The following is a 13,603-nucleotide window of genomic DNA, read 5'->3' on the forward strand; positions in this document are numbered from 1 at the left end:
ATAAATGACCTGGAGGAGGGCGTAGAAGGGTGGGCGAGTAAATTTGCAGATGACACTAAAGTTGTGGACAGTGCGGAAGGATGTTACAAGTTACAGAGGGACATAGATAAGCTGCAGCGTTGGGCTGAGGGGTGGCAAATGGAGTTTAATGCAGAAAAGTGTGAGGTGATTCATTTTGGAAGGAATAATTGGAAGACAGAGTACTGGGCTAATGGTAAGATTCTTAGTAGTGTGGATAAACAGAGAGATCGCGGTGTCCGTGTATATAGATCCCTGAAATTTGCCACCCAGGTTGAGAGGGTTGTTAAGAAGGCGTACGGTGTGTTAGCTTTTATTGGTAGAGGGATTGAGTTTCGGAGCCATGAGGTCATGTTGCAGCTGTACATAACTCTGGTGCGGCCGCATTTGGAGTATTGCGTGCAATTCTGGTCGCCGCATTATAGGAAGGATGTGGAAACATTGGAAAGGGTGCAGAGGAGATTTACCAGAATGTTGCCTGGTATGGAGGGAAGATCTTATGAGGGAAGGCTGAGGGACTTGAGGCTGTTTTCGTTAGAGAGAAGAAGGTTAAGAGGTGACTTAATTGAGGCATGCAAGATGAACAGAGGGTTAAATAGGGTGGACAGTGGGAGCCTTTTTCCTCAGATGGTGATATCTAGCACGAGGGGTCATAGCTTTAAATTGAGGGGAGATAGATATAGGACAGATGTCAGAGGTAGGTTCTTTACTCAGAGAGTAGTAAGGGCATGGAATGCCCTGCCTGCAACAGTAGTGGACTCGCCAACACTAAGGGCATTCAAATGGTCATTGGAAAGACATATGGACGATAAGGAAATAGTGTAGATGGACTTTAGAGTGGTTTCACAGGTCGGCGCAACATCGAGGGCCGAAGTGCCTGTACTGCGCTGTTATGTTCTATAAGTGAGGTTGTCTATTTTTTTTCAGTTGATTATAACCAACTTTTATTCAGCTTTTAATGAGATCTCTCGTGAATGCACTCAATAGCTGAGAATCCACAGTTCTATGGGGTAGAAAATGTCAAAGGATCGTAACACTTTGATTGAAGACATTTCTCTTTATCTCAGTCCTAAGGAGCCGACCCTTATTCTGAGATTGTAATCCCTAGTTCTAGACTCCCCATCCAGGGGAAACACCCTCCCAGCATCTACCTTGTCGAGCCCCTTAAGAATTTAATATATTTCAATGAAATCACCTTCTTCTAAATTCTAGGAACCTGCGCTTAATCTACCTTGGGAATTGTGTAAATTTCACACACGCGCGCTTCTTTAGGGCCTCAGGAATTTCCCATTTGGAGGATATTCCCAGGTTAACTCACTAGAGTTCTAATATTTTAGCACAGTGGTTAGCACTGTTGCTTCATAGCGCCAGGGTCCCAGGTTCGATTCCTGGCTTGGGTCACTGTTTGTGCGTAGACTGCACATTCTCCCTGTCTCTGCATGGGTTCCCTCACACAAGTCCCGAAAGACATGCTATTAGGTAATTTGGACAATCTGAATTCTCCCTCCGTGTACCCGAACACTAGCGACTCGGGGATTTTCACAGTAACTTTATTGCAGTGTTAATGTAAGCCTACTTGTGACACTAGTAAAGATTATTATTATTATTGGCCCCTCTTCGTGTTCAGATCTCTCCCCTCCCCAACAGCATGTCACAATCTGTTGGCTTGAGGGGTTGACTTAAAAAGAATATGTATAGAACAGTACAACATAGAAGAGGTCGAAGTTCCCACCAGGCCTAAGCCCGTCCTTTCAAAGAGTAATCCAGCTAATTTCTTACCAGCACTTCTCTCCACAATTCATTGCATCCTCCTTGTAAGCTCCTGTCGAATCTGTTTCTGTCACCCCCCCCCCCCCCCCCCCCCCCCCATGGTTCTCATGTTGCTAGTATGGTCATACTTATTGGGCTTTCTAAGTTGCCCCGAGAACATGGTGACTTCCTGGACCACTTCATAGTCTGTGTGAATGAGTGTTACTCACTGGGAAGACTGGAGCCGAATACGTGGCCAAGACAGCAACATTGACAGAACTGATCTCTGCATAAGCCTCTGTTTGATATGTTGTTCAGTGTCAAAATTACAGAGACTGCTGTGCTGCCCGGCACTGCTTGAGTGAGTAAGTATTTGAGCTGCGTTTTAGGTTAAATGTCTTTTGCGGCCACCTCTCATGGTGATATGTCTTACTGCTCTGGATCCTCTGAGCAGCCACGTTTGTGTTACCGTTGGGTTTTGTTAACCATAAAAACTAATTCCTCCTTGCAGGTTTCGGTTCAGAGCACCTCCATGATTTTCAACGGGAGCTGAATGTAATTGTGATTAAGGACATGAGATCGAATAAGGGCAACATTATGCAAGCGGTTCTGGCGGTTGATATCTGTCTGAAGGAGAGTAAGTGTTAAATTTACTTGTGCGGCTCCTACAGTGTTCTCCCGTGCAGTGGTTGGGGAAAGCTGGGAAAAGGGCCAAAGTCTACTGCAAGAAATGCCGCGATGGTCAAAGGTAGCAGGATACATGATGAGGCAAATTAGGAAGTCTTCCTAAACTTGTAAGAGATTGTCGGAGGAAGGGGAAGGTAAGATTCTTTGGTTTCCAGATCCTCAGAAGAATGAATTCTAGCAGGAGATGGTTTGATGTGAAATAAAAACAGAAAATGCTGGAAAACTCAGCAGGTCTGGCAGCATCTGTGGAGAGAGAAACAAGAGTTAACGTTTCGAGTCCGTATGACATCTTCAGAGCTAAGGAGAAGGAGCAAAGTGATGGGCGTTATACAGAGTGCAAAGTAGCTGGAGCAGAGTAGAAGTTGGGAATGGTGGGAACGAGGTATATTTGACAAATATGTTTCGGGAACAAGACAAAGAGTGTTGATGATAGTGTTAAAGACTAAAGAAGGTGCGAATCATGGCATAAAGGTTAAGATAGCAGAATGTGTTAATAGCAGAACAAAGGTCAGTGCTCTGTGAAAGCAGGACTTGAGGATAAGCGACAGGTGGCCCTGTGGGTTGGGGCGGGATGGAGTTGGGACAAAAACAAAGATTAGTAAAGGGGTTAAGGTGGAGGAGAGAGTTCATGGTCTGAAGTTGGCGAACTCCGTATCCAGTCCAGAAGTCTGTAAAGTGCCTGATTGGACGATGAGATACTGTTCCTCCAGTTTGCATGTGAGCTTGATCTATAAAGAGGCTGTCACAATTGACCGGAGCAGGATTCGGACAAGGGCAAGATTTTGACTCCTGATCGCTGTCCTTGAGCCCTCCTGGAAAGCTTGTGTGTTTGGGTGTCAGGTGGGCAGACAACGCGACTCTGTGAGGACCCCTACAATTGAACAGCCCGTGATGCTTTACACCATTCCCAACTTCTACTCTGGCATCTTGCATAGATTTGCATGGAAGGAACTCCACTTTGACAGAGTTGCCTCTGCCCCTTGCAATGTTAACTATGTTAGGAATGGGTTAACAAACCTTCCAATTAAATATTAATTTGATGTCAATTATCCAATAGAAGTTACTGATATATAAAGGGGTTTACAGGTGGCAATATTTGTTGGTGGAGATTTGTGCGTGAAGTTGGATCAAAGTAATAAAGGTGTTTTGTGGAGAAGCAGAACTCCAGTCTCCTTTATTCTGCAGCAACCCAGAAGCTTAAACAAACTATGCTAAGGAGAGGCGGGAAGAAAATCGATATGTTTTGACATTCCTGAGGATATGCGTTCAGGAGGTGAATGATGTGTAATTACAGATATGTACGGCTATGGAGGAAACACTAAGATGCCGTTTCTCAAGATTACGATGGCACTACCGCGTTTAATTGCCCCTGCTAAACGCCTGCTAGAGCAAGGATTCCGCTTTGGTTCAACCCCAGTGTGTAACTATCAGTCATATGAGGCCAACATAGACTTTGAAATCAGGTACTTGTTGCTACTTTGTGTGTCTATTAAAGAAATTGTGCAAAGAAAGGTTTGCATTTTATGTTGCATCTTTCACAACCTCAGGGCATCTAAAAGCACTTTACAACCAATAGAAAAGTACCTCTGAAGTGTAGTCGCTGTTGTAATGTAGGAAACGGAGCAGCCAATTTGCACACAGCAAGATCCCACAAACAGCAATGAAAGAAGTGACTTTTTTTCTGGTGGTGTCGGTTGGACCTGGGACGTCAGGGAGACCTCCCCTTCCCTTTGCATGGTGCCATAGGGCTTTTTATGCGTGCACATGAGAGAGGGCAAATGGGCCTTGGTTTAACGTCCGATCTGACAGCGTGGTGCCCCGTAGCGCAGCTTGGATTGCATGCTCAGGTCTCTGGAATGGGAGTGGAAACCACAATCTCCTGTTTCAATGGATGCTGATCTGAGCCAAGAGTTTCTTCACAGAATTGTTACAGCGTGGAAAGTGGTCATTCACCCCCATCATGTCTGCAACGGCTCTGCAAATGAGCAATCCCCCCATAACATTCCTCCACGTTCTCCCCGTAACTCTGCACTTTGTCCCTTTACACTGAACAATATTGTTCCCATTTTGAAAGTCTCGATTGAACCTGCCCCCACCTCGCACTCAGGCAGCGCGTTCCAGATCCTAACCACTCGTTGCATGAAAATGTTTTTCTTCGTGTGGCTGTGCTGCTTGCCTTCAATCTGTGTTCTTTCATTCTCAGTTCTTTCATGAGTGGGGGAGTTTCACTCTGTGTATTCTGTCTGGACGTCTCACTATTCTGAATACCTTTAGCAGATCTCCTATCAGACAATCAGACCCAATTTCTCCAATCCAGCTTCGTAACTGAAGTTTTCTGTCCCTGGAACTACTCTTGTGAACCTCTTCTACGCTCTCTGCAATGTCTTCACTAAATCCTTCCTAATGTGTGGCACCCAGAACTGGACGCAAGACTCCCGCTGTGGTCAAACCAGTGTCTTAAGCAAGTTCAACGTGGCACTTCCTTGATCATGCCCCTATTAGTAAAGCCTAGGATACTGGATACCTTACAGCATGGTAGCACAGTGGTTAGCACTGTTGCTTCACAGCTATAGGGTCCCAGGTTCGATTCCCGGCTTGGGTCACTGTGAGAAGTCTGCACGTTCTCCCCGTGTCTGCGTGGGTTTCCTCCGGGTGCTCCGGTTTCCTCCAAGTCCCGAAAGATGTGCTTGTTAGGTGAATTGGACATTCTGAATTCTCCCTCCGTGTACCCGAACAGGCGCCGCAGTGTGGCGACTCGGGGATTTTCACAGTAACTTCATTGCAGTGTTAATGTAAGCCTACTTGTGACACCAATAAACATTATTATTATTAACCAGGATCTCACCTATCCTGGTACCTGCAATGACTTATGCACATATATAGCCAGACCTAGTTGCTCCTGCACCCTTTATCTTAAACTGTCCCTTCCAAGTCCTTCCTACCAAAATGAATTACTTCACACTTATCCACATTGAACTTCATCTGCCAACTTTCTTTCTTAAACCTTTCTTTTGGGTGACCAAGTAAAATAGTTTAAACCTGTTTGAAATGTGCAGTGTTCTATTGCTTGTAGTGTTGGGCTTTTGCCAATAGGGGTTATCTGTGAGCCATAGAAATAGCACAAGTCAGTTTGCACATTCTCCCCGTGTCTGTGTGGGCCTCACCCCCACAACCAAAGATGTGCAGGGTAGGTGGATTGGCCATATCTTTTTATTCAAACAGTAAAAATATATATGCAAGGCCAAACGGTGCAAATACTAATTTTGTGCTGGAGAAACCAATAGCCTCCCCTCAGTCCCAATGTATGGGGGGGCGGGTGGATACTCTGATTATTAAAACAGTTCACAACACGTTTCTACAAAAACAAATGGTTTGTCCCTTAATTGGGAGGGGGGGGGGGAAGAAATAGCACAAGTCCCGCCAGTGACAAAATGGGTACGGTCCCATTTACACTCTCCCCACTTTTTGCACGGATTGTCTAAATAGCGCTAACCATGTGCCATGAGCATAATCGATTACAGAAGCGCTGCTCGTAATGTAATGCTGACTATCTCGGGTAGTTCAATAAGTTCTACACACTTCATTAATTCCCAATATTTACCGATCTAACCAGCTCTGCTGAATTCAGGCAAGGTCACTCTCAATTAGCAGGCCTGTTAGGCCCATTCAGTTAGCTGTTTGTTCAGCGTTGAAGTGCGAGGTGTTTGCACGCAAACAACTAACTGTTCTGATGCCTCCCCCTTCTTGTGTTCCTTGTTCATCTCAATTTGGCTATTTATCAGTATTGCAGAGGCAGCTGCTCAAAGGGAACTTCAGGTATTCTGCATCACGCCTGCTTTCGGAAGAGATATTGGATTCATTTGATTTTTTCTTAAGCATGTTTGGTGAGAGAGCTGTGTTAACACAAACATATCCGGTGCTGTACTTGGTAGTCCACCAGCCCAAAGGGCGTTTTTTATTGAGTCGGGCGGGCTCTGAGCCCACCGTGTGTGCAGATGCGTGAAAGGACACTGTTTAAAAAGATTAAATATAACTTTTTCTTTTAAACTTTACATTTTTCTCCACTTATTGCAACATTTTGATAGATTCATGGTGGACAGTGACGTCGTTGGCTGTAACTGGATAGAATTACCTGCCGGAAAGTACCTGTTAAGGGAAGAACAGACAACAGGAAGCTTTACTGCATCGAGGGACAGCCCCAGAAAGGTGTGTTCGGCCAAAGGCTAGTTGGGTTGGATGTTTAGAGGGGTACGGAGTGGGGTTCACCTTTTGAACACCTGTATTTTCCTATCCTGGTACACTAATTCCTGGAAGGTTAGTCCTTCTGTTCGAAACATGACTTTGCCGAGCCTGGGGGAGAGCTGAATAATAATACAGCTCTTCTACCTATTACAGCTTTGGGAAATGCAGGAATGTGTTGAATGTGACATAATAAGGCTTCTGCTTGTCTAATGGCACAGGATTAGACTGAAGAAATATTTTCCCTCCGAAATGTTCAGAAGAGCTTGCATTTATATAGCCTAGATTTTGTGCTCAATTCTCTGCAGTGGGACCTACGACCGCCTGACTGGGTTTTATGTTCTTTTATTTTAATTTTATTACAAACCTGTATCAAAACAGGTTTACAGCAAATAAACAACCTGGGAAACCTACTTTCCAACAATCAACTATACAGTCTGTACAAGTTTTTTCCCTTTTTCACCCTCCCCCTACCCCCTGCAATGAACAGCTCCTCAAACACGGGCACAAACATACCCCACCTTTTCTCAACTGCAGAGACCCTTAACTCATACTTTATCTTCTCCAACCACAGGGCGTCGTACAGGTCCAACTCCAACCAAGCTGCTACCCCAGTGGCGATGCCAACTGCCACTGCAGTAAAATTTGCCGCCGTGCAATCGACATCGGCCTTCCTCCTCTCCATGAGCTCCAGCTTCTCTGAAACCCCAAATGTTGGCATCAAAGGGTCTGGGTCCACCTCCTCCTCCACTATCCTGGCTAAGACCGCGAACGCTCCCGCCCAGAATCTTCCCAATTTTTTGCAACCCCAAAACATTCGCTGGTCCCCGCCCGCACCTCACACACTCATCTGCTACCCCCTGAAAGAACCCACTCATTCTCACCCGAGTCATTTGTACCCTGTGCACCACCTTGAACTGTATCAGGCTCATCACTGAACAAGAGGAAGTCCCGTTTACCCTTCGCAGTGGCTCACTCCATACTCCCCGATTGATCTCCCCTCAACTCTGTTTCCTATTTCTCCTTGATCTTCACACCCCGTTCGCCTCCCTGCTCCCCCAGCCACTTGTATATAGCCCCAATTCTTCCCTCCCGTTCCACAACCGGAAGCAGCAATCGCTCTAGCAGGGTGTATCCCGGCAAGCTAGGGAACCCCTTTGAGACCTTTCACGCAAAGTCCCTAACCTGCAGATACCTGAACTCGCTCCCCCTCGGCAGCTCTACCCTCTTCCTTAGCTCCTCGCCTGGCTGGGTTGAGGGTGCTACAATGCCAGAGGTTGATCAAATGGATGCAGATTGGGGCTGACCTAAATAGTCATTTACCATAGTGCCCAAAGTCATGGGTGCATACGACCGAGCTTCAGGGGCCATAGGAACCGGAATGGCGGTTCAACCCTTCGAACGGGTTTTGCCATTCAAGGAGACCTAGCTCCACACACTTGCATCTGCCCGGTATCGCTTGTTTTTATTTTGTTAACCAAAGTTATTATTGGTCTTGGTTTTAAACTGAATAATTCATCTTGCATTGATTGCCAATTGCAGAGGAAAGTTTCATTTCTGGCCCCCCTTGTGAGTAAGATTTCACTCCTGAGAGGTTCATCTCTAATGTTAGACCACATCTAAAACCCTACCGTCTTTATTTAACGTATATCTCAACTTGTTGATTCTCACGGATCTGATGTTGAAATTAGTGCTTTGGTGAAAACCGTCTCTTATGCAAACTTCAGGCTCAGAAATTTCAGCGAGGACAAACCAGAGAATTAGCTATTCGTACATCCATGTGGAGTTTGCACATGTTCCCCGTGTCCTCGTGCGTTTCCTCCCGGTGCTCCAGTTTCTCCCCACAGTCCAGAGATGTGTAGGTTAGGTGAATTGGCCATACTAATATTGCCCAAAAGTTAAGTGGGATTACGGGGATAGGGGTTGGGGAATTGGGCCTAGGCAGGGTGCTCTATCGGAGTAGGGGCCGGTGCAGACTCTATGCCGAATGGCCTCCTGCACCGTAGGGATTCTATGATTGCTCTTGCTCCATATTTGCCCTCCCTTTTCCGTGTGCAGCCTCTTGTTTGTGCTCTGTTTCTTCAGTTGCATGTCGCCGGTTCGATTATTTATGATGGTTGTTAAAACCCACAAGTAGTTTGAAGATGCTCTTGTGTATCATTTAGTTTTATGCTCAAATGAAATTCAGGGTCTCAGATTGTGACCAAAAAAGAAACCTTTGTTATTAAACCCATGTGACTCTGGACACTCATTTTAGGTATACTTTTCTCTTTTATGATATTGAACAAGAGGTTGAGAGAGGTTTAATTCTATTTTTTGGAGCCTGAAGAAGCTGGAATGCCTGCCCATTCCATTCTCTCATCAGAAATAGAAAATACTGTCTGGGTCACTGACCATGTGGAGTTTGCACATTCTCCCTGTGTTTGCGTGGGTTTCGTCCCCCACAACCCAAAGATGTGCAGGCTAGGTGGATTGTCCACGCTAAATTGCCCCTTAATTGGAAAAAAATGAATTGGGTTCTCTAAATTTATAAAACAGAAGAAATAGAAACTACGGGCGGCACGGTGGCACTGTGATTAGCACTGCTGCCTCACGGCGCTGAGGACCTGGGTTCGATCCTGGCCCCAGGTCACTATCCGTGTGGAGTTTGCACGTTCTCCCCGGCTTTGCGTGGGCCTCACCCCAACCCAAAGATGTGCAGGCTAGGTGGATTGGCCACGCTAAATTGCCCCTTAATTGGAAAAAAATGTAATTGTGTTCTCTAAATTAAAAAAAAAAAGAAATAGAAAATGCGAATATCAATCAGCAGGTCAAGAATCTCTCACACTCTACAGATGCTGCCTGACCTGAATGTTTCCAGCATTTTCTGTTTTTTGTTTCAGATTTGTAGCATCCAGTGTTTTGCATTTTGTTTCATTTCCTCCTATGACTGCCCAGCCTTTTAAATCTCCCTTATTTTGAGCAAAACAAGAACATAAGGACCACAACCGGCAAAGAGGGCAGTTGCGTATTATTTGCCCACTTTTCCCACTCTTCCCCCCCCCCCTCCTGTAGGTGTTCTCGCCATCTGTTTGTGCCAACAGTTTCTGGAGCTTCATCTAGGTAATTATGATCATTCTTTGCCTGTCAGTATGGGCACTGATTGGTGGCAGGCTCTTTGATTCTGTAGGGCTTAACAACGGAACTTCATTCTATTCTCTATTAATGTTCTTGCACACGCACTTTCCATATGAATAACAATCCAGGCTAATACTTTTTCTTTCAATTCCACCTCCATTGTTTTTTCCCTGGTGTCACTTTTTCATCTGATTATGCTGCTGTGAGGGGCCTTGGAAGGTTTTGTAGCAGCAGCCCACAGAGGCTAGGACCCTAATTGGCATGAACTAAAAATCAAATCCAGGAACCTCTGTGGTACCTAGTGGCTGCAATCTACTAACATCTGGGGGCTTGTGCCAAAATTGGAGGAGCTGTCTCGCAGACCAGTCAAGCAACAGCCTGACCTAGCCATCCTCCCGGAATAATAATAGGTGCTGGTTTAGCACAGCTGGCTTGTAATGCAGAACAAGGCCAGCAGCGCTGGTTCAATTCCCGTACCGGCCTCCCCGAACAGGCGCCGGAATGTGGCGACTATGGGCTTTTCACAGCAACTTCATTGACGCCTACTTGTGACAATAAGCGATTATTATTAATACTTCACAGATAACGTCCCAGCCACCACCATTCCCATCCCTGTGTATGACCTGTCCCACTGACAGAACAGACCCAGAAGAAGTTGCAGCATAGTGGTGTGCAGTCGGGAGGGAGTTGTCCTGGGCGTCCTCTACATCGACTCCGGACCCCATGAAGTCTCCTGGCACCAGTTCAAACATGGGAAAGGAAACCTCCTACTGATTGCCATGTATCGTCCACCTTCAGCTGGTGAATCAGTACTCCTCCATGTTGAACACCTTTGGAGGAAGCACGGAGGGTGGCAAGGGCACAGAATGTGCTCTGGGGAGAGGGCTTCAATGTTCATCACCAAGAATGACTCGGTAGTATCACTACTGACCGAGATGGCCATTTCCTGAAGGACATAGCTGCTAGACTGGGTCTGCAACAGGTGATGAGGGAACCAACAAGTGAAAAGCATACTAGACCTCATCCTCATCAACCTACCTGTTGCAGATGCACTTGTCCATGACCGTATTGGCAGGAGTGACCACCGCACAGTCCTTGGGGAGATGAAGTCCCATCATTACATTGATATCGTCCATCGTGTTGTGTGGCACTACTAACATGCTAAATGTGATAGATTCAGAATAGATCTAGCAACTGAAGACTGGGAGCCTTGGCGCTGTGGGCCATCAACAGCAACAGAATTGTACTCTGCCACAATTTGTAACCTCATGGCCCGGCATATCCCCCACTCTACAATTACCACCAATCCAGGGGATCAACCCTGGTTCAATGAAGAGTGCAGGAGGGCATGCCAGGAACAACACCAGGCATACCGAAAAATGAGGTATCAACCTGGTGAAGCTACAACACAGGACTACTTGCGCGCCAAACAACAGATGCAGCAAGTGATAGACGGAGCTAAGCAATCCCACAACCAACGGATCAGAACTAAACTCTGCAGTCCTGCCACATCCAGTTGTGAATGGTGGTGGACAGTTAAACAACTCACTGTTTCCACAAATATCCCCATCCTCAATGTTGGAGGAACCCAGCACATCTGAGCAAAAGTCGAGGCTGAAGCATTCACAGTAATCCTCAGCCAGAAGTGCCGAGTGGATGATTAATCTTGGTTGCCTCCAGAGGTCCCCAGCATCACAGATGTCAGTCTTTAGCCAATTCGATTCACCCCATGTGATATCAAGAAACCGCTGAAGTCACTGGATACTGCAAAGGTTATGGGCCCTGACAAAATTCCGGCAATAGTACTGAAGACTTGAGCTCCAGAACTTGCCACACCCCTAGCCAAGCTGTTCCAGTACAGCTACAACACTGGCGTCTACCCGGCAATCTGGAAAATTGCCCATGTGTGTCCTGCACACAAGAAACAGGACAAATCTGACCCAGTTAATTACTGTCCTATCAGTCTACTCCCCATCATCAGTAAACCGATGGAAGGGGTCATCAACAGTGCTACCAAGCGGCACTTACTCAGCAATAACCTGCTCACGGACGCTCAGTTTGGGTTCCACCAGGGTCACTCAGCTCCTGACCTCATTACAGCCTTGGTTCAAACATGGACAAAAGAGCTGAATGACAGAGGTGAGGTGAGAGTAACTGCCCTTGACATCAAGGCAACATTTGGCCGATTGTGGTATCGAGGTGTCCTAGCTAAACTGGAGTCAATGAGAATCGGTGAAAACTGGAGTCATACCTAGCACAAAGGACGGTGGTTGTTGGAGTTCAGTCATTTCAATCCCAGGACATCACTGCAAAATTTCCTCAGGGTAGCGTCCTAGGCCCAACCATCTTCAGCTGCTTCATCATAATTCATCACCTTCCTTCCAACATAAGGTCAGATATGGGGATGCTCACTGATGATTGCACAATGCTCAGCACCACTTGCGACTCTTCATATCTGAAGCAGTCCATGTCCAAATGCAGCAAGACCTGGACAATTGCAGGCTTGAGCTGACAAGTGGCAAGTAACATTTACGCCACACGGGTGCCAGGCAATGACCTCCAACAAGAGAGAATCTAACCATCGCTCCATGACATTCAATGGCATTACCATCACTGAATCCCCCACAATCAACATCCCTGGGGGTTAGCATTGGCCAGAAACTGAACTGGACTGGTCACATCAATACTGTGGCCACAAGAGAATGTCAGAGGCTGGGAATTCTGTGTTGAGTAACTCACCACCTAACTCCCCAAAGTCTGTCCACCACCTAAAAAGCACAAGTCCGGAGTGTGTTGGAATGCTCCCCACTTGCAGCTCCAACAATACGCGAGAAACCCGACACTATCCAGGACAAAGCAGCCCATTTGATGGGTACCCCTTCTACCAACATTCACTCCCTCCTCCACTGTGTACCGTGTGTACCCTCTACAGGATGAGCTGCAGGAACTCACCAAGGCTCCTTAGACAGTACCTTCCAAACCCACAACCACTACCATATAGAAGGACAAAGGCAGCAGCCACCTAGGAACCCCACCACTGCAAGCTCCTCTCTGAGCCACCCGTCAACCTGACTTGGAAATATATCGCCGTTCCTTCACCATTGCTGAGGCAAAATCCTGGGACTCCCTTCCTAACAACACTGTGGGTGTACCTACACCACATGGACTGCAGCGGGTTCAAGAAGACGGCTCACCACCACCTTCTCGAGGGCAATTAGGAACGGGCAATAAATGCTGGCCCAGCGACTTCCAAATCCTGTAAAAATGAATTTTGTAAAAAAACTATGTTCCCCTAATTTTCTTTGCTATGCACTGCCTGTTTCTCGCACTGTGTGGTCCCTTTAATGTTGGCAGGGAGGGGCGGCATGTGGCGCAGTGGTTAGCACTGGGACTGCGGCGCTGAGGACCCGGGTTTGAATCCCGGCCCTGGGTCACTTTCCGTGTGGAGTTTGCACATTCTCCCCATGTCTGCGTGGGATCCACCCCCAAAACCCAAAGATGTGCAGGTTAGGTGGATTGGCCCCGCTAAATTGCCCCTTAATTGGGGAAAAAACATAATTGGCTACTCTAAATTTATATAATAAAAATATTGGCAGGGTGCACTGTTTGTCCCCTGCGCGGTACGTTCTCGAATGTGCTGCAGCTGTGCATCCACGCAACTTGTGTTCAATGGATCCGAGGCCAGACGGTGAACGTGAATCGAGACACAAATCCTATTCTTGGTCAGTTTATTTACAGAATGCTGGATTGCATATCTCTGCATCCCACCTAACAGTGTCCCAGTAACCCCTTT

General features: G+C 46.6%; 1 protein-coding gene across 2 annotated transcripts in view; it reads left to right on the top strand.

Moving 5' to 3' along the window:
• LOC140403966 (DNA polymerase delta catalytic subunit-like) overlaps positions 1 to 13,603 on the top strand; it is a 306,416-nt gene that overhangs the window by 131,964 nt on the left and 160,849 nt on the right. For both annotated transcript variants that reach the window (XM_072492263.1, XM_072492264.1), the window contains exons 14-16: positions 2,279 to 2,404; positions 3,749 to 3,917; positions 6,540 to 6,660. In XM_072492263.1, the coding sequence (XP_072348364.1) occupies positions 2,279 to 2,404; positions 3,749 to 3,917; positions 6,540 to 6,660 (416 nt within the window). The remainder of the gene's footprint in view (positions 1 to 2,278; positions 2,405 to 3,748; positions 3,918 to 6,539; positions 6,661 to 13,603) is intronic.

The sequence above is a fragment of the Scyliorhinus torazame genome, chromosome 29 (assembly GCF_047496885.1).
Source record: "Scyliorhinus torazame isolate Kashiwa2021f chromosome 29, sScyTor2.1, whole genome shotgun sequence".
Classification (NCBI taxonomy): Eukaryota; Metazoa; Chordata; class Chondrichthyes; order Carcharhiniformes; family Scyliorhinidae; genus Scyliorhinus; species Scyliorhinus torazame.